Source organism: Gopherus evgoodei, chromosome 2 (genome assembly GCF_007399415.2).
Source record: "Gopherus evgoodei ecotype Sinaloan lineage chromosome 2, rGopEvg1_v1.p, whole genome shotgun sequence".
Lineage (NCBI taxonomy): Eukaryota > Metazoa > Chordata > Testudines > Testudinidae > Gopherus > Gopherus evgoodei.
Window position 1 is genome coordinate 45,384,989 of NC_044323.1, and position 21,413 is coordinate 45,406,401.

Below are 21,413 nucleotides of genomic sequence, written 5' to 3' on the forward strand. Positions count from 1 at the left end.
CGTGATGCACTTAGAAGAGGAGGTGGGGATTTTGGGAAGGAGTTGGAATATTGGCAGAGAGGGGGGTGGACTTTGGGAAAGGGGTTGGAATGGGGGCAGGGAAGGGGTGTAAAGAGGCAGGGCAGGGGCAGGGCCTCATGGAAGGGTTTGAGTGGGGGCACAGCCAAGGGCAGAGGGGAGGTTGAGCACCCAGATGAAAGAGGGGAAGTTGGTGCCTATGCCCAGGGGCACACAGAGATGTGACAGCAGCCAGCCACTTTTGGGAGCGACATCGGGCCATGACATGCAGGCAGGCAGCCTGCCTGGGCCCTGCTGCATCACTGGCTGGGAGCTGCCTGTGGTAAGCGTCTCCCAGACAAAGCCTGCACTTCACACCACCTCCTGCACCCCAACCACCTGCCCTAGGTCAGCATACCCTCCTGCACCAAACACCCTCTCAGAAAGAAACTAATATTCTGAGGTAAGAAATAGGCTATTTTGAATTAACAACTATATTCTACATGGTTTATGACACTCTGGGTCTTTGGGCAGCCAATCTGCCTCACTACACACACACACCCCCACCCCTCAAGTCCAGCTCACAGTTTTCAGGGCTGTCTCCTTGGTTCCCCGCCTAGGCAGAATAAAAGAAGCCAGCATTGGCATTGATACCTTACCCTCCAGCAATATGCCTTTACAATCTGGGACTGGGCAGGTAAGGACAATGCCCCTCCCACACACATTAACAGACTTTAAACAAGTGGGAAAAGTATATAACCACATACTCCTTCTAAAGTTTGTGCTAAATAACCCATTAAAATGGAGAACAAAGAATTTGAAAAGTATATAATTATTCAAGAATTTAAGTGTAGGAGATCTCACAATAATAAAGAAATCAGATTGATACAGCAATTTCAGGTAAAAAGTTACTTTCTTGATTTCATATCTTACATGCACTGTAAGCAGATAATGTATTTTTAGCTTATTAAAAATGCTTCTTTCCCACTCTAGAAATCAAGAAAAAAGGGCATTGAAGGTTTGAGTGTTTGTGGGGGGAGTTTTTGGACTCAAGACATTTTGAAAAGACATACAAACCAACTTTTAATAAGAAACCAACCATTCAGTCTCTCAATTTACAGTGCATTCAGAATGATATTTTCAGATACAGATAATTATATCACAAGCTTTCATCTTGTTCACAAATAAGAATGCTTTTTTATGCATCAGCTATTTAGAATTTTACTGACTGTGTATAGAGTTTTAAAGCTTTCACTTTGTTGGTCAGGTAATGCATGCCTGTCATTGTTAATACTCTGATCAACTGATCTATCATTTCAGCAGGAGTTAGAGCTTTGTTTTCACTTTTCCAGCTCTCCAGTGCCTGGAGGATTTTCTCTTCCAATACAAGAGACCTAAACAGAAAAAATAAAAATACTACTGAGAAGATGTTTGAGAAAGTCAAAGGCTTAAATAGATGCATATGCTATATACAACAGTTTGATAGTATATGCATTGTGACAAAGTTCCTCCTCTACCTTGGTGGGTTCTGCACTTATTGGCAGATCTGCTCACCTCAGTGATCTTCCCCACAGTCTGAGTCAACTCCTCCTGTGTCTGATCAGGAGCTGGGAGGTTTGGGGGGAACCCAGGCCTGCCCTCTACTCCAGGTTCCAGCCCAGGGCCCTGTGGATTGCAGCTGTCTATAGCACCTCCTGTAACAGCTGCATGACAGCTACAACTATCTGGGCTATTTCCCCATGGCCTCCTCCAAACCCCTTCTTTATCCTCACCACAGGACTTTCCTCCTGGTGTCTGACAACATTTATACTCCTTAACCCTACAGCAACATACCCTTTTGCTCCTAGCTCCTCACATGCACTGCCTCTCCTCTGGCCTGATTGGAGTGAGCTCCTTTTTAAAGCCAGGTGCCTTGATTGGCCTGCCTTGATTGGTTGCAGGTGTTCTAATCAGCCTGTCTGCCTTAATTGGTTCTAGCAGGTTCCTGATTACTCTAGTGTAGCCCCTGCTCTGATCACTCAGGGAACAGAAAACTACTCATCCAGTGACCAATATATTTGCCCTCTACCAGAGTCCTGTATCCCACTGGTCTGGGTCTGTCACAGTATATAACATATTTGACTATATCACTATCACAATAGTTTATTACATGACATAAAAACAGTAACAGAAACTAAATTATACTAAGAATAAGACTATTTTGTAAGCTTTTATTTGTAACTAACCTGTTATTTTCAAGAGATTTAATTTCAGCATTATTAAATTGCAGTTTCTGGCAGAAAAATTCAAAATTTTCAAAGGAAACGTTCCCAGAAATTATCTTAAATATCTTCTGCAAAATTTTCCCTGAATATAAACATATTACAAGTGTTATGCTTTATCAAATGAAACTAATATAATTTCTCTAACATTCACCATTTGTACAGCTATTAATCTTTTTTCAGTTGTGGATGCCGCTTATCCGTTACAAGACTCTGGTTATTGCAAAGACATGCAGAAGCGAGAGAGTGCAGGACTGAAAACTGGCAGGTTCTCGTTACGGCACAGACAGACAGTATTATGACTGTAGCAGGGAGCTGACAACTGACGGGGAGGAAACGGAAAACACACACACACAGCCCTCAGATCAGGGCAGGGAGCTGAGATGTGTCTGATACAGCAAATGACCAGAGACTCACAGAACTAGGACATGGAGTCATGTAGGGAGTTGAGAAAAAACAGGCAGGGTGCATATTATTGGTACACTGGTGAAACTGTAGAACAAAACACACCAGTGGGGTAAGTTCATGCATCTCAATTGTTTCAGGCTGTATTTATGGCCATGAGGCTTTCTCACTGAGTTGGAAAAAAGCCACGGGGGTGAATGAAGCAGTTCACACACCTAAACACATCTTATATGTACTAATTCAAAGTGCTCTGAAATCCATATGTATCGTCAGTTTAGCTTGAAAGTAGGTGTGCCACTTCAGAGTGCATAGTAATCTGAGATGCAATTTTTTGATCATTTTGTTAAAAGATTCCCAAGATACAGCCTCAGCAAAATTACTTGTTTTAAAAATGATGGCTCAGTACATGTCAAAAATATATAGTACATGCACAAGGATGAGGAATGCAGAATAGGCAGATCTGGTACAGGCAGAGACCAACAATGCTGAGACCAGGATAAGTATCTTATCTTCACTACAGGGAGATCAATGCTGCTGCAGTCAGTGAGGCAGGGATTGATTTAGCGGGGCTAGTGAAGACCCACTAAATCAATGGCAGGACGCTCTCTGGTTGACCCTGGTACTCCACCTCTCCGAGAAGAGTAAGATAAGTTGACTGGTGAGCATCTCCCATCGATGCAGCACATTGAAGCCATGGGGTAAGTTGACCTAAACAACATTGACTCCAGCTATGTTATTCACATAGCTGGAGTGGCGTAACTTAGCTTGACTTACCTCAGTAGTGAAGACAAGCCCAAGATCAGCCATGCTTCATGCATAGCACAGACATGCAGGATTGACACCAACAGGGAAGGAGAACACGCCATTGAGATGAACTGGGCAGTTTATACTTCTGTAAGCCTCCTATAGTAGGTGTGAGCATAAGGCTTTAGCAACACCTCTTTCTCCCTGCTTAGGAGAAAGAACTTTGGAACTCCCTATCACTCACTCCTGGAGACAAAGAGTGCATCCAGTGTGGGGTATGGACTTTACGGATGGCTCTAAAGCTCTGGCTATTTTCCCCCATCCTTCTTGGTGATGTTTCCAGCTGATAGATACATTTCTTAAAATTGGAGCTGGCCAAAAATGGGAATCCCTTCCCACTTCTGGAAAGAGGCAGAGAGGCTCTCTGCCTTCTGAGCTGCTGAAGCTGTGGTTAGGTCTTATGATGCTGTTCCATCCTAACCACATCAGCCACACATCAGGGTCTCGTTCACCTGCACATCTACCAATGTAACATGTCCCAGCAATGCCCCTCTGCCATGTACATTGGCCAAACTGGACAATCTCAATGCAAAAGAATAAATGGACACAAATCTGACATCAAGAATTATAACATTCAAAAACCAGTAGGAGAACACTTCAATCTCCCTGGACACTCAATAGCAGACTTAAAAGTGGCAATTCTTCAAAAAAAAAACCTTCAAAAACAGACTCCAGTGAGAAACTGCAGAACTGGAATTAATTTGCAAACTTGACACCATCAAATTAGGCCTGAGTAAAGACTGGGAGTGGATGGGTCATTACAAAAACTAATTTCCCCCGCTAATACTCACACCTTCTTGTCAACTGTTTGAAATGAGCCACCTTGATTACATTGGCCTCATTAGCACTGCAAAAGTGATTTTTCTTCCTTGGATATTCACCCCTTCGTGTCAACTGTTAAGAATAGCCCACTTCCACCTTAACTGAATTGGCTCGTTAGCACTGACCTCCCTCCCAACTTGGTAAGGCAACCTCCATCTTTTCATGTGCTGTGTATTTATATCTGCCTCTGTATTTTCCACTCCATGCATCTGATGAAGTGGGTTTTAGCACATGAAAGCTTATGCCCAAATAAATTTGTTAGTCTCCAAGGTGCCAGAAGGACTCCTCATTGTTTTTGCTGATACAGACTAACATGGCTACCACTCTGAAACTTGTCAAAAAGCAATGGAACCCACTATCAAAAACTTTGTTGAAGTGGAGGTAAGGCTACCTAGATTTGCCTAGTACCCTTCCACAGTATTGAAATTAGCAGCCAGAAACCTGTGAGATCCAGGAAATACATTCAACCAAATAAAACACATACATTAGAAAATCAGGAAATGCAGAGTTAAGTTATGATTCCTACACCAGAAAATCGTAACACTTAACATAGGCAGAATTGTCATGCCACTCTCTAATATATTTAGTGGTTAATCAAGTAAAGTGAAGAAGAGAATTGTTGGGGAAATGCTAAAGAAGTTTTAAGTACTTAAACTCCTCTGATTCCTGCCCCAAAGTATCCATATATGGGGGATCACATTGCCATATCCTTCACTTAGTCTTCTTATCCAGGATGATATCTGTTAACCTGCCACTACTGGTCCCTGGACCAATGGTGTTGCACAGAGCACAGAAGGGCCTGTGGGAGAGTATGAACAGGTGTTTGGATTGGGGGGGGGCAGAGAAAATGGCAGGTAGTGTTAGGGAAGGGTGAGGTACTACTTCATTCCTAGTGCCTATTGCTATCTTCAGAGGGTCAGAGTTAGTGGGGGAAAGGGGCATAATGATGCTAACTCTGCATTTCCTGGTTTTCTATGTTTTTGTTTTAGTGTATTTCCTGGATCCAGGTTTCTGGTTTTGACTGTCAACTTCTCCTTTGGAAGGATACTAGGCACAGCTAAGCAGACTTAACTCCCCTTTAACCATGTTTTTGTTACTTAGTATTAAGAATAACTGTATGCAAGACTCTAAGGCCTGGTCTACACTTGGCGGGGGGGGGGACGACAGGAAGGATCGATCTAAGATATGCAGCTTCAACACAATAAGACTCCTTAAAAACCTCAAACTTGATACCTGTCATGGGGGGCTGGTCTATTATAGAGAGCCAGAGCCCAGGCTACCTGTGACAGACTTCTGTAAAAGAGGAGGAGCCAAAAGACTGGACATAATTAGTTACCTAGGTGGCTGGTTGGCAGTTAATTACCTAATAATCATGAAAGGGATTATCTGGGCTAGGTTGCATCAGAATATCCCATAGATCAGTGGTTTGAGCACCTAGTGTGAGGTAGGAGACCTCTGTTCAAATCCTTTCTCCCCATCTGACATTTAACCTGCGTCTCCCACATCATAGGTGAGTGCTCTAACCACTGGGCTAAAAGTTATCACTTAGGCATCACCACTATTTTCTTCTCCTCCAGCCATTTTCTGTGGAGTGAGGCAGGCACTTAACTTATTCCCATAAGAAATGCCTTAAGCACCTCAACTGCCTGACTCCAGGCAGCTGGTTCCCATTCATGGATCACTAAGCAGAGACAGACATCTCCCTGTTGCCTGGAATTAGGCACTGTCTCCAAGGGTGGGAAGGAGGGCTTAGGACATACCCCTGTCATCAACAGCTGCTGCTGGCTAGCTTAGGCAGCTCCCTGCATAGCATGTTGGCTTTTGCAGATCCCATTCCAAGGTAACCAAGATGCCTAACTCGGGCTTTGTGGATTGAAGTTTTGTTCCTGTGACATTTAGGGGCCTAAAAGTTAGGCATTGCAATGCTGAGGATTGCAGCACCTAAGTCCCTTTGTCGATCTGGGCCAAAAGAGCCTAGAATGTGTGCTCATAGGGACATGGAACTTGTGGGAGAGCTCACCGGAAAAGGTAGACTACAAGGTATGTTCCTAGAGAAAGGAGATTCCTAAGGAAAGAGCTAAAGTTTGCAGGCCTCCAGGAATCCCTGATCTCAGTGAATGGGTCTCTCAAACAGTGGCAGGAAGTACATCCCATCAAGAATTACATGCTGCCTTCGAGAATAGATGCAGTTGACAGATCTCTGTGGACTTCTGGCTCCAGGGGAGGACTCTTCCCAAGTAGCAATAAGAGGCCTGATTCCAGGGAAGGTACTTGAGCCAAGAGAACCCCGATGGTTAAGGGCCTGGATGGAGAGGAGAAGTGGATACAGGTGAGAGCAGATAAACTAAGACTTGACTCTCCCATCTCAGATGCTGGGATGAAGGGTTATTTGTATTCTTGTTGGGCCTTCGTTAATAAACTAGACTCCTCAGAAGCCTCATTGAACATATTGATGGTGAATTAGAGGAAACCAAGGCAGGGAGTGCTTACAGTGATATGCTTGGCCAGAAGGGGGTACAATCCAGCAGACACGCCATCTGATATTAACATTATTTGATCCCTACAAAATTAGGTAGATTGTAGATTATAATTAAATTCTGTTACCACTAACCGTAAGCATTAGGATGAGGACAAGGCAAGGGAAAACATTACAAATATGAAACCTGACTTCTTAAATTAGCAAAACACTGGATTTCTAATACCTGCTACAGTAGGCAGTCTTTAACATTTAAACAGCATGTTTTCCAGGATACTGCGTTATAATATACTTGTTCTTAACATACCATCTCTTTCATCAGCACTCTCCAGGTAGCATACAATGGTATATAGTTGTTTTCCTTTACAGACTTCCTGTGGAGGTCTGATCAGAGGATTTCCATCAAAATTTATATCCTTCAGTGACTGAAGATGTCGGAGCCCACTCGGCAAACATATTAAATGATTTCCTGACAAAATACAAATAGTTAATTATATTTGTATTCTATTGAGCTAAAGAATTTCAGTACATGAGTAACAAAGCAAGGAAATTCCTTTAAAATTATTTGTTGATTCTGATAAGTTCAGCCATGTACAGAGTCCCTGCTTCAAGATGTTTGCAATATAGTGAATCTTTCCATTGACTTTAATAGGCTTTGGATCAAGTTCATAATAGAGGTATAAGTTAGAAAGGTCCAGACACAAATAATAGATCAGGTGCTTGTAAAAGTTTGAAATAGAGTAGGAATCTTCAGGGCCACTCGGGGGGGGAGGACGGTAAGTGGGGTAATTGGCCCCGGACCCCACAGGGACCTCGCAAGCCACTCTCGGTCTTCGGCGGCGGGCCCTTCACTCGCTCCAGGTCTTCGGCGGCGGGTCCTTCAGTGCAGTGGAAGACTCGGAGCGAGTGAAGGACCCACCTCTGAAGTGCTGCCAAAGCCTCAGAGTGCCGCCTGGTAAGTACAAGCCGGGGAGGCAGGAGCCACAATCGGCAGCACTTAGGCTGCTCTACCACTGCCGCTTCATTCTTCGGTGGCAATTCGGCAGCAGGTCCTTCCCTCCGAGAGGGACCCACCGCTGAATTGCCGCCGAAGTTCCGGCCTTGCCCCAGGCCCCCTGAATCCTCTGTGTGGCCCTGAGAATCTTACAGAAGTCATTGTTAGAACTTATGGAGGAAGTCTGTCTTCAGGAGACATTGAAGGAAGAGATGGAGATCCATTAGTAGAGGCACAAGAAAAAGGAGACTGCTCCAATGGAAGAAGAGGAGTGAAGACGAGTGAATACTACAAAGGAATCAGGAGAAGCAGAGAAAGAGATAGGAGGCTTGGAAAATGAGGAATAGAGGGGAACAATAATGAAAGCAGAAAAGCAAATAGGAGAGAAGTTGAGCAGGGCCTTGAGGGTGAGAAGAAACTTGAACTCAGAGCAGAAGGGTAGGGAATGCCAGTGAAGAGACTTGAAGAGAAGAGTAATAAGATCAGAGTAACGAAACAGAAAGAAATTCTGAACTGGTTACTCCTGAGTTACACTGGTGTAAGTAAAAGGAAAATCATTTACATAATGCTAATCATGGAACATTTAAATAACTTCCAAATCAGGACTTCTAAGCAGTCCAGCTGACTGTAAAGCACAGTGGATGAGCAGGAAGAGATGCATAACCTTCACTCAACTGAGACACTGGGCAGCAAACTGCCATATTCCTTTACAATCCCAACTCCAGCACACTGCAGGTGGCTGAGATCTTTGAGGTTTTATGTTCAACAGATAAATTGGGAGTAGGTTTCCCCTCAAGCATATAAAAGTAAACTTATATTTAAAAACATATTCTATACCCTTTCAGAATCGTCAAATAAAATATTTCAGAAGTGGTAGAGCACTAGAGTTTGGCTTCAATAGAACTTAACTCTCCGCTGGACTGTCATCTGATTTTAAGACAAAATGTCTATTTATATATGCTCTACACTAAAGAAAATTCAGATTAAATTTTCCTTAAAGAAATCAATTACCAATTCACAAATTTTGAATAATCTGTTGTTGTTATAAAGCACTGAACTATGAAGGGAATGAGGGACTTGGGGTATGAGAGGGGACTCCAAGCAGGGGGTTGGAGTGTGGGGTTCTGGCGGCACTTACCACAGCTCAGAGGAAGCGACCGCCAGGTCCCTGCAGCCTCTAGGCCCATGAATGGTGAGGTGGCTCTGCGCGGTGCATGCTGCTTTCGCATCCGCAGGCGCCACCCCCCACAGCTCCCATTGGTTGCAGTTCCTGGCCAATGGAAGCTGCAGAAACCCCAATGCCTAAGGACTGCAGGGACCTGGCAGCCGCTTCCGGGAGCCACGCGGAGCTAGGGCAGGCAGGGAGCCTGCCTTAGCCCCAGGCTCCCGCTGCACTGCGGACCAGAATGTTTTCAACCAGGCGTTCCAGTCGAAAACCAGATGCCTGGCAACCCTATCTGTTAGGCACCCTCTGAGCACACTTACCAGATCTAGGCCCATGCAAAATCCTGCAAAATCCTTAAAAATTTTAGCCCAGGATTAGGGGGTGTTTTAACAACTGAACTAGAGTCATTCTCTCTCCCTCTTTCGCTCTGTCCCAATGACTGTTCTACTGTGGATAAATACTTAAAGTGTCATTGGGTTAGAGAGAGAAAGTGAGATAGACACTCTCCTCCTGAGAGGTGGGAGACCCCCTAGTTCCAGTCCCGCTGTTCTAATCACTCTTCTGTAATTTATCCACAGCAGAATCGCTTTAACAGGAGAGACTAAGCATGAAGGGGCATGCGAATGTTTAGCATATCTGGCACATAAATACATCGTTAAAAGGTATTTGCAAGCTTATTTTTTTAACAATGTGCACTTAAATGTGTGTTTTAACTGTTATCTTCAAAAGGAGAATAAAAATATATGCAGACAGATGGTTTTAAACTTCATCTATGGCAGCTCACTGGTGCAACATTTATTCACAGAAAATCAATAGGAAAAAAACTAAAGTCAATACATAAATAAACTAATAACACTAATGTTGCCGGCAGATAACTGCCTGAGGCCAAGCAACAGTGTGTGGGGGGGTCCGTCGCCTGGTGTGCCGCGCCAATAAACACACCAGGGTGGAGAAGCAAACCAAGTTTATTTGAGATCTCAAAGCGGTGCAGGGAGATTGACTCAGATCAAGCACACCTAAAACAAGCAGTCTGTTCCTTTAAATCCATGAGAACTTTTCTCATTGACTAGCAATCCCCCGTTTCCCCTCCCTCCTCCTCCTTCCTCCCCCTGTAGCAATTACGTAAGCGCAGGTGCATTAAGTAATCTTGGCCGCGGCAGCTCATTAGTAAGTTTTCCTTCTGCAAGTTATCTTGTCCTTCTGCTAAAGGTGCACAGGCCTCATTATTTCTGCTTTAGACCAGTTAGAACTGTTGCAACTGATAACGGCTGTTACACCTGGCCTTTTAGGTCGATTAAAGTTCAAACATGGAGGGACTCTTGTCTGCTGAGGCCTAAAACCAGGAAGGCTCCATACTCTTGTGGCCTTCCACCCTCCCGAGTTACGTAGGGTTATGCTTAGTGACACCAACACTAATAATAATAATAATTAATAAATGCAAGGATCTGGAAAAATACTGGTTAGCTAATGCTAATAGCTAATTACTTTAAATCAGAGAATATACTGTATTATATTTTAAAATTAGCCATTTGCACATGGCAAAGTAGATATTTGGAAGATGTGAAGACTCAGCCATAATACAAAAACTCACATTGTTGTCAATCTGGAGCACGAGGCCTCAGTGCTAGAGAGCAAGAGAGGGTTAAATGAGCACAGGTACTGTAGGAAGCGTTACCCAGACTCCTTGTGCTCTGTCCTCCATCCTTAGTGGCACCTGGAGGAGGCAGTGGGCTGGAAAGGGGATCGATGCTGGGTCTGTGCAGCTCCTGAGCCCCAGCCAGTTTGCAAACCTAAGTGTTGTCAGCCTTGTCCAGAGCATGTGCAGCTGCAGCAGGCAGCCGCACACTGGGGATGTGAACCAGGCAGGGAGAAGCAATGGTGCCATTTCAGATTTGGGAGAGGGCAACTTTAACTGTAATTCCAGGGACTACTTAGGCACCTGAAAATGTGACTTTTTGTGCGGATAATAGCTTAGAAATTAGCTGAGAGAAGCACTCTATTTAATTAGTATATAAAGAAAGAAAAACATGTATAAACACCAATTAAAGTAATATTTTAAGTTTATATGTAAATTCAGAACAATCAGGAGATAATACAGCAAGATATTCCCAATCCCAAGACTTGAGGTATCAGTTTTGGAGCCTTAACACAGCTATCAGAAACACGAGCTTGATACTGTGTACATTATCTTTAGTTGAGATAAATAAATATAATAAAATCTTCTTACTTTCTCTAACAGACACAGTCTGTGTTACTGCCATTATCTATTCTATTTTAGTCAACTGTTTTTCACTCCACTAAAAACATATTTACTTAATTTTAACATAAGTGATTAATCTTTCTTTTATTAAGAATGTGATTTTATTTTTCTAATTATTTTGGCATTTATGTTTACCAATCACAATCATATACGTGACTCAATAACATTTGACTCCATCATTTCTATTGGTATCACACTTGGAACCACATTTAATTTGGTACAAATTTTAAGTTATTTTATAGATATAATTAAAAATACAATTTGAAAATAAGTAGAGCTGTTGAGCAATTAAAAATTGCATGATAAAATTAATTATGATTAATCATACTGTTAACAATACAATTTATTTAAATATTTTCAAATATATTGATTTCAATTACAACACAGAATACAAAGTGTACAGTACTCACTTTATATTTATTTTTTATTACAAATATTTGCACTGTAAAAAAACCAAATTGTATTTTTCAATTCACATAATAGAAGAATTCTAGTGCAATCTTTTTATTGTGAAAGTTGAACTTACAAATGTAGAATTATGTACAAAAAAACTGCATTCAAAAATAAAATAATGTAAAACTTTAGCACCTACAAGTCCACTCAGTCCTACTTCAGCCACTCGCTCAAACAAACAAGTTTGGTTACAATTTGCCGGAGATAATGCTGCCCGCTTCTTGTTTATAATATCACCTGAAAGTGAGAACAGGCGTTCATTCACATGGCATTGTTGTAGCCGGGGTTGCAAGATATTTACGTGCCAGATGCACTAAAAATTTATATGTCCCTTCAAAATTCAACCACCATTGCAGAAGATATGTGTCCAAGCTGATGACGGGTTCTGCTTGATAATGATCCAAAGAAGACCATATTTATTTTCATAATCTGAGTTAGATGCCACCAGCAGAAAGTTGATTTTCTTTTTTGGTGGTTCAGCTTCTGTAGTTTTCGCATCAGACTGTTGCTCTTTTAAGACTTCTGAAAGCATGCTTCACACTTTGTCCCTCTCAGATTTTGGACGGCACTTCAGATTCTTAAACCTTGGGTCAAGTGCTGTAGTTATCTTTAGAAATCTCATTTTGGTATCTTCGTTGTGTTTTGTCAAATCTGCATGAAAGTATTCTTAAAAAGGAACAACATGTGCTGAGTCATCATCCGAGACTGCTATAATACAAAATATATGACAGAATGCAGGTAAAACAGAGCAGGAGACATACAATTCTTCCCCAAGGAGTTCAGTCACAAATGTAATTAACACAATTTTTTTTTAACCAGCATTAAAACCTTTTAACATAAATACCTTGCAATGCTGCCTACAAACGTGCCATGCAAATGCCTGTTCTCACTTTCTGTTGCATTGTAAATAAGAAGAGTGCTGAATTATCTCCTGTAAATGTAAACAAACTTGTTTGTCTTAGCGATTGGCTGAACAAGAAGTAGGACTGAATGGACTTGTAGGCTCTGAAGTTTTACATTATTTTGTTTCTGAGTGCAGTTATGTAACAAAAAAAATCTACATTTGTAAGTTATACTTTCAGGACAAAAAGATTGCACTAAAGTACTTGTATGAGGTGAATTGAAAAATACTATTTCTTTTATCATTTTTATAGTGCAAATATTTGTAATAAAAATACACTTTGATTTCAATTACAACAGAGAATACAATATATATGAAAATGTAGAAACACGTCCAAAATACTTAATAAATTTCAACTGGTATTCTATTGTTTAACAGTGCAATTAAAACTGTGATTAATCATGATTCATTTTTTAATTGCAATTAATTTTTTTAGTTAATTGTATGAGTTAACTGCGATTCATCGACAGCCCTACTTTATAAGTTAAAAGGAACACCCATTCAGAAACCAGTAGATGTCTAGTACATGGCATAGGTGCAATTTATTCATTGGATTAAATTCTACTTACATTTTTGCAGCCAGTCATCATTAGCTTCAGCTTCCCCATGGTCTTAATATGTACCACAGAACACATTAGAGTAGCCTGGTCTTTAGGTGACAAATGTATGGAAAACTTTAGTGAAAGCCCACAACCAAATTAGATGGTTACAGTCATCTCACCAGGTGCAAATGGAAAGAACTGATTTTGCCCACAGATGTTAACTGAGCAAGCACCATATTGTGAAACTGTGTTATAAATAGCAGCACCAAAGTACTTCTTTAATTTGCTTCCCCATAACCTATTGACAATTACTTCAATTTTGTCTGGAATTATCCTCATCCAATCTCATACAGAAACTGTTTGAGGCTCAAAAATGATGGAGATATAGAGCTGGGTATCATCAGTATTCTGAAACTAGTGTAGGCCATGTCTCCTAAATAACCCTAATAATGACCTGAAATACAAGTTGTACAGGAGGGCTGACACAGTAAATCCTGTTGTACCACACGAGACCAACCTGGAAGCAAATAAGCAATTTGTCCCAAACTACCCTCAGAGTTCTCTTTAAAAAGAAAACAAAAAAACAAAAAAAAACAAAGACACTTAAGAGTTAATATATATAACCTTGCTAGGAACTAGAGTTGTGTTAGCAACACCTCTTGGCAAATCGTATCAAAGGCAGCAGGTAGATCTAAAAGATTCAGGATGAACACTCCTCATCTACTATTTGGAGGCGACCACCAGCATCAGAGTTTCTGTCTCAGACCCAAGCTTAGAACTCAATTGACTGGAGACAAGGAAATCTGAGGACTCCAGTGACCACCATCATTGCCCCATTACCACCTCAGCCAATGTTTCCATGAAGACTGTGGGCAGGTCAATAGTTAGTGAGACTGTCAACATCAGAAGGTGATTTCTTGAGATGAGACCTTAAAATAGCATCTACTAGCACTTGCCCCTAAGGGAGATGCTGAGAATCTCTACCAACAACAGAACCAGTGCTTCCCAAACAACCAAGAATAGGTCCTATCCATAGACTTTAGCTCTGATAATCCTAAGTGCTTCCAGAAACTTAGGCCTGAACCCACAAAGGGACTTAGGCATTGTGACACTGAACTTTTACTTGTCTAGAAAACGACAGAAACAGCACTGAGATCTATAAAGCCTGAGTTAGTCAGAGCAGGAACTTGAACTGGTGGTGTCCTATATCCCAAGTTGAATACCCTAACCACTGGGTTAAAGGGAAAGCCTCCTTTACACACATGCACACACACACACTTGTTTTGTGTATCTCTAGTGGCCTCTGAGCATGCTCAGGCCCTGCACATGACTTAGGCACGGGATATCCTATCTTCCCCCAAGTCATGGATTGTCCTGGGGCTTAGATGAGAGATAGGTGTTCCAGATGCCTAGAATGGGGCAGGAATATGTATGCCCAGGGGCAGAAACACAGGCACCTAGGAAACTTTTATTGCAAAAATTTATATGCCAATGAGGTTAAGTGGCAGCCAACCAGGAGCCTGGTGGATTGCAGTGGTGCCTATAAACGGGACTTAAGCCCCTAAGCCTGAGGCCTTGTGGATACAGGTCTTAGTGAGCAAGAAGAGTTGAATCTCAAGTAAATGTTTGTCCCCACAAGATATTATACTGTGAGTGTAAAGGCAGATAGCTCAGTTTGGATTATCCACAAGTAATATTATCCACAAAATAGGAATTCCTCCCACCAAAAAACAACAATCAACTCTGTAACTGACTGGAAGCCACCTAGAATAATTATTAACACTTAATATCTGCCATCTCACATGTGTCTAATGCCTTTAATAGTCTCACGTTCATATGAAAGTAAAATCAGATCATGTGTGTAATTCCAGAGTTAGGTCCCTGCAACAGACATGCTAGGAGATGCTAAACTTGAGAGAGGTTTTATAGTATGAAGACACCACAGATACTGCAGTATACATGAAAAATGGGAAGTTGCATTTTTCTCTCTCCCTCAACCTGTTTGCTTAATTAATATATTTATAGACTCCACTGGCTCAATATTTTTATGCTCGCATTCAATAACGGATGGGGCACCTGATACGTACCACTCAGATTGAGTTGTTGTAGATCACTCAATGATGTAACAGATTTGGGAAGCTGACTAATGTAATTATTATTTGCAGTTAAGCTGACCAAGTGTTTCAGTTCCCCTATGCCTTCTGGAATGTCTTTTAATGCATTGTGAGATATATCCAGCTCTCTGAGGCAAGTCAGTTTAGACAGCTCCTCTGGAAGTTTAGTTAACTGGGAAACAGATAAAATAATTGCTACATTTACTCATTTATTTAGTAAAAGACAGTATTTTCTTGCATAAAAAGCTGAAAAGGTAATTTTTTCTACTTATAAAATGATGTTCTGTATCTCAGTTCCACCAATAAAAACTTATAGTCTTCCATTCTGATGGATAATGATTTATTTTCCAGTAAGAATTTTGGCGATAGGCAGGGCTGGCTCAGGCTTTTTTGCTGCACTTTGGCGGCAGCTGCTCTACCATGCCGCTTCATTCCTTGGTGGCAATTCAGTTGTGGGTCCTTCGCTCTGAGAAGGACCCGCCACCAAATTGCCGCCAAAGACCCAGACATGCTGCCCCTTCCCATTGGCCGCCCCAAGCACCTGCTTCGTTCGCTGGTGCCTGGAGCCGGCCCTCGTGATAGGCATAGAATCGGCAGAAGAATGTTCTCTAGATAAAATAAAATGGTATTTCTATCAATGCTGATAACAATTGTATTATGGGATAGTGTCTGCATTGTTGGAACTGGAGGAGGGGAATCTTTTGATTAATTATTTGATTAATAAATGTGACTAAAGAAGTGATTTTGCCCTCTTTGAAGAAACTGAAGAACAATCATATTTTCTCTCCTTTGTTTTGTTGTCAGAATGAAAAGAAATATTTATTCTCTTCTATGCTTTCCTTTTACAGCAGTGGGACAGTAAAATGGAATGACTTTTCTTTTTATTTTTTTCTCTGTACAGTGAATAGGATTACCATACTAATTGGGAATGGAACAGATCTGTTAGATAACCAAGTCTATTTCACTGCAAGTGAAGGATGTAGTACCCTTATAGAAGTCATTACACACACACACACACACACACACACACACACACACACACACACACACACACACACACACACACACACGAAAGGAGAGCCGTGTAAGAAACCAGATGTTGAAATGCTGATTCAGCAAGTTTTGGTGACAAGAGAGATTAAAATAGCCAATATTCTTTTATGAGCGAGCTCCAGCACTTTTTCAGCAAATGATTGTGTGTCCTTACACTTTAAATTTATAAGTGCTGGGTTATGAGAAGGAAGGGCTTGCTTCAGAAACAATAAGGGTTTGCTTCCATTTCCATTGGTGGTAGAGTGTCACAATGCTAACTTCTCTCCATGACAACTACTCATCTGCTATTTTAGTCTGAAGAGAAGGTTTTTTTAGTGGAGAATTTCTTAGGTCTGCTCCTTAGCACAAAAGAAACAAGCAGTCCAGAAAATTAGACTTTAGAAATCTGAGGCAATTTTCTCTATTATAAGTAAAATATCCTGTGTATCATCTGTGCTGAAATGAGTGAGGCTGCAATGATAAATATTGTGTTTGTCTAATTCCTGTTTCAACTCACGGAATAGAAATTGTAAGGGTTTTATTCCTTTCACACAGAAGATTCCTAGAAGTGGGATTATTTGCATAATTCTCATTGGTCATTTTGGTTGTCAATATTCATCAGAATAGGAGGCCCCTGAGTCCACACTGCAGGTGCAACTGGAATAGAATATACTTAGATTAATGCTGATCAAACTAATTCAGTTTTTATCAAAATGACAAACTGAGAGATTCCTGAGTTACATAAATGTGAGGTCAGAATCAGACCTACATCACTGAGAATATTTTAATCAATTCATAACCAAAAAGTTACAAAAGACATTTTCAGTCAGTAGCCAATTACGTTTATGTTACATTTTAGCCCATTTACAAACTGTTCCTGTTCTTTGCTAACTATAGGTGCATTACAAAAACCCTTAGAAGAAATTCTACTATTAATTTTTCAGTACAGCAATTTGTATGTGGTTTTTTTGCCCAAAGAAAACAATGTTCTCTTACCTTCAACCCGTTTATTTGGCACAACTTGAGTTTCTCCAGTGATGAAAGATGACATATTTCAGATGGAAAAGATACTAACTGATTATTTGACAAATTTAAATCTTTGATCATTTGCAGATTACAAATATCTGAGGGAATGCACTGTATTTGATTCTCTGAAAGATCAAGTGTCTGTAAACTATTTAAAGCACATAGTTCCCTGGGAAATGAGACAAATTTGTTGTGGTATAACAGAAGGACCTGGAGATACTTCATATTAGATACGTCTTTCGGAATGCTATTTATTTCATTTTCACTTAAATCTAAGTAAATTAGTTTTGTAAGTCTGCACAAGTGTTCAGAAAAATAGGACAGTTTGTTTCTATTTAATTCCAGGTGCTCCAAATTTTCAATAAAAGAAATTTCAGTTATTATTTCTGAAATATAGTTTCCACTGAGGTTTAAGATTTTAAGAGCAACCAGTGCACACAATCCATCTGGAAACTGAGAAAGTTTGTTGTAGCTCAAGTCAACTTTAATTATCTGCATGCAATTTTTTATATCGACAGGAATGCACGTTAACGCATTTCCAGAAGCTTCTATAATGGAGAGGCCTTTTATACGTGATATCTGTTCATCTAGGTTATCCATTTGATTTCTACTTATGCAAAGTTCCCTTAAACGTTTAAATCTGTGAATCCTATTAGGAAGTTGTGTTAGCTGATTGCCATGAAGAATAAGACATTCCAGCATTGTACAATTGCAAAGATTCTCTGAAATGTTTTTGAATAAATTGTTGGCAAGACTAAGAACTCTAAGTTCTTGCAAATTCTCAACTTTGTCTGAAAGAACTTCCAACTTGTTATCATCCAGCCTGAGTTTTTGTATTTTTGCCAGTTGAAAAAGCTGCACAGGCAGAAATGTAAGTTTGTTGTGATTCATTGAAAGGGCTTGTAATCTCCTGAGCTCTTTAATGTCCTTAGGTAAACTCTGAATAAGGTTCCCCGAAATGCTGAGTTTGATTAGATTTGGAAGGTAACAGAGGACCTTTGGGAATATTAAGATTTGATTGGAATCAAGGTTGAGTACATTCAAATTTTTCATGCTAATCATATTTTCTGGCAGTGTTTTTAAATTATTTACAGCAACATCTAAAATTTCCAAGGTTTCAAGGCTTTCCAAGGCAGCTGGGAATTCTTCAATGTTATTGTGACTGACAAAAAGTTGCTTAATATTTACAAGCTTTGATAACTCTTTAGGAAGACATGATAACTGGTTGTGACTGATGTTCAAAACTCTCAGTTTGTGAAGTAGGGAAATTTCAGATGGCAATGCTATCAATCCATTTCCTTCAACGGATAGTATTTCCAGGTTTGTTAGATTACCTAGATTTTTATGTAAAGTTTTGATTTCATTGTTGTTTAAATGCAAATATTTTAAAGTTTGTATTTCAAAAACTACTTGAGGGATTTCCCTTAATCCTTTAGCATTTAGTTTAACCATAAAGTCCCCATGTTTTACCTCATACAATATATGTGTTGATACGTTTTCAGCTACTCCAGGGTTCTCTTCTGATTGTAACTGATCTCTTTTAGCATCTCCTTCAACAACTTCTTGAGGGATTTGGTTTAGTTCTTCAGCGTTTAGATCAGTTGTGACTTCATCATCCCCTGTTTCCTGTAACACACTTGTTGATAATTTTTGAAATACTTCAAGATTTTCTAGGGAGTGTAATGTGTCTTTTTCCACATCTCTTTCAGAGATCTTCTCAGAGATTTCCATCATCCTCTCAGCATTTAGATCAGCTGGGAATTCATCACTCTTTTTTTCAGGTAATATACTTGTTGAGAATACTTCTGCTATTTCAAAGTTTTCCGCTGATTGTACTTTGTCTCTTTTGGTATCTGTTTCAAAAACTTCTTGGGGGAGTCCCATCATCACATCATCATTACAATCAGCTGTGTTTTCATCATCATATTTTTCATTTGACATACTTGTTGATAATCCTTCAATAATTTGAAAACTCTCAAATGATTGTAAGATGTCTTTATTGGCATCTGCTTCAGTAACTTCATGTGAAATTTCATTCAGTCCTTCAGTATTTAGGCCAACTATGAGTTCATCTTTTTTTTCAAGAGACCTTGCTGATGATTTTCCAGCCATGTCAAGATTCTCTATTGATTGTAATGAGTCTTTCCTAGCATCACTTTCAGAAACCTCTTGAGGGCTTTTATTCAGTCCATCAGTATTTAGGCCAGCTGCGACTTCCTCCTCATTCTTTTCCTTCCTGCTTGTTGATAAATTTTCGGACATTGTGGGATGAATGGATGTTGATTCCTTTCCTGTTATCTCTTCAGAAACTGAAAAATTGAAAGTGTGGAAACCATATGAAGCAACATGTTGTTTAACATTAGGGGACTGAACCAGTGATTATAACAGAATTTTATAATAACAATTTTTAATGGAAATATGCACCCATCCATTTACTTGGGCTGTTTACTGAAAACCAGATTTGGCTTTAATTCTGATGCTCATTTTTTTTAGTATAGTCCTTTGTCATCTAGATTTTCTTGACTAGAATAACAGAAAAACACAGCATCACAAACAACTCTAGATTTGTTCTGTGGGTTTCCATGATGTCACCAAATCCTGGGATTAAGTTGAAAGGGAATTGAGATTTCCCTTTGTTTTTATAAAATAACTAGATTAACACATTCAGATTGACAAATAATATGAAAAGTAAAAAAGGCCATTTTATTTAAAAAATAGGAGGCTAATTTTAGGTTCCTTAATTCATATTTAAGCACTCAAGTGACCTGATTTAAAAAATACTGTGCATCCAACAGGTCCTGTAAACTTATTAAGGTGTCTAAATATAAATTAAGCTGCTATTTTTGAAAATCTTGGTCAAAATGCTTATAATAAAATCTCTAATCAAAATATCTTGATGTATGTTAGAAATTTCTTAAGTACTATCCTTAATATATATCTATATGGGTGCATATGGATACATCACATAAAGTGATCTTCAAATAACTGAGGGTGGGATATACAAAGGTACTTAGGCTCTTAGACCCCAGACTTAGGCACTTAAGTGTGGGGTATAGATTCCTAACTCCCAGTTTTATGCTCCACTGCGATTCACAAAACTCCCACCAAATGCTGTAGGCACTTAAACTCACTCAGTGTCTAACTTTTTAGGGTAAAAGGTTCCATAGGTGCCTACATTTCTGCCTCTGAGTATGCATAATGCTGCCTCACTATATGCATTCAGATGCCTACCTCCTGCCAAAGCCCTAGTGAGTCACAAACCTGGGGGGGCAAAAGCATTCATTTCAGAAAGGGGACTGGACACGGGCTCTTCCACTCATCAGGCAGGTGCTCTAATCACCACGCTACAGAATCATTCTCACTCTCATCTCACAGTATGAGTATTTAATCACAGTGGAAAAGCATCAACAGAAGAGACTAAGGAAGCCCTGTTTTAGAGTATCCCATAGCTCAGTAGTTAGAGCATTCTCCTGGTAGACCTCTGTTCAAATTCCTTCCGCCCCCCATACCCCCCAGTTAAAGGGGGCAATTGAACTTCTGTCTGCCACATCCCAGGTGGGTGCTCTAACCACTGGATTAAAAGTCATCAGGTCAGCACTTCCACTCCTCTGTGTCTAGAGCAAGGCAGAAATCTAAGTAATTCTCACAAGGATCTACTTAGGTTCCTAAGCCACCTGACTGTAGGAGAAGGGTTCCTGTTTGTGGATCACTAGCAGAGATAGGCACCTTTGATTTAGGTGCCTAACTGAATAAGAGGAGAGAAGTTAAAGACACACCCCTATTGTCAGCATCTCCCATTGGCTAGTTTAGAGGATGCCCAACCTAGTTGTGGATTAGGGTGATCGGACAGCAAGTGTGACAAATCAGGACAAGGGGTGGGGGAATAATAGGAGTCTATATAAGAAAAAGCCCCAAATATCGGGGCTGTCTCTAATCGGGACATCTGGTCACCCTATTGTGGATTGCTGTCTGAAGTGCATTCTCTCCCCATTCATTTTATAGGAGTCTCGGTGCCTAACTCAGGCTTTGTGTATCACAATGTTGTTCCTGTGATTTCCTAGGCACCTAATAGTAAGGTGTTGCATCACAATGCCTAAGTCCCTTTATGGATCTAGCTCTGAGAACATTTAGATAATAACTCATTACTCCTGACAATAAACT

General features: G+C 40.4%; 1 protein-coding gene across 1 annotated transcript; it reads right to left on the reverse strand.

Moving 5' to 3' along the window:
* Window positions 1–1,210: 1,210 nt before the first annotated feature.
* LRRD1 (leucine rich repeats and death domain containing 1) lies at window positions 1,211–19,514 on the reverse strand. Its single transcript, XM_030550553.1, has 5 exons — window positions 17,223–19,514; window positions 15,168–15,366; window positions 7,073–7,234; window positions 2,223–2,343; window positions 1,211–1,391 (listed from the first exon to the last, which is right to left on the reverse strand). The coding sequence occupies exons 1-5, from the start codon at window positions 19,512–19,514 to the stop codon at window positions 1,211–1,213; spliced, it is 2,955 nt and encodes a 984-aa protein (XP_030406413.1).
* Between the last annotated feature and the right edge of the window lie 1,899 nt (window positions 19,515–21,413).

Bases quoted from the DNA above. Each gene is read 5' to 3' on its own strand.
- LRRD1 (XM_030550553.1), bottom strand. From the start codon at position 19,514: ATGTCCGAAAATTTATCAACAAGCAGGAAGGAAAAGAATGAGGAGGAA. The intron at 2,344-7,072 runs GTATGTTAAGAA...GTTTATATTCAG, and splicing joins GAGTGCTGATGAAAGAGATG to GGAAAATTTTGCAGAAGATA. The intron at 1,392-2,222 runs GTTAGTTACAAA...TTTTCTGTTTAG, and splicing joins AAATCTCTTGAAAATAACAG to GTCTCTTGTATTGGAAGAGA.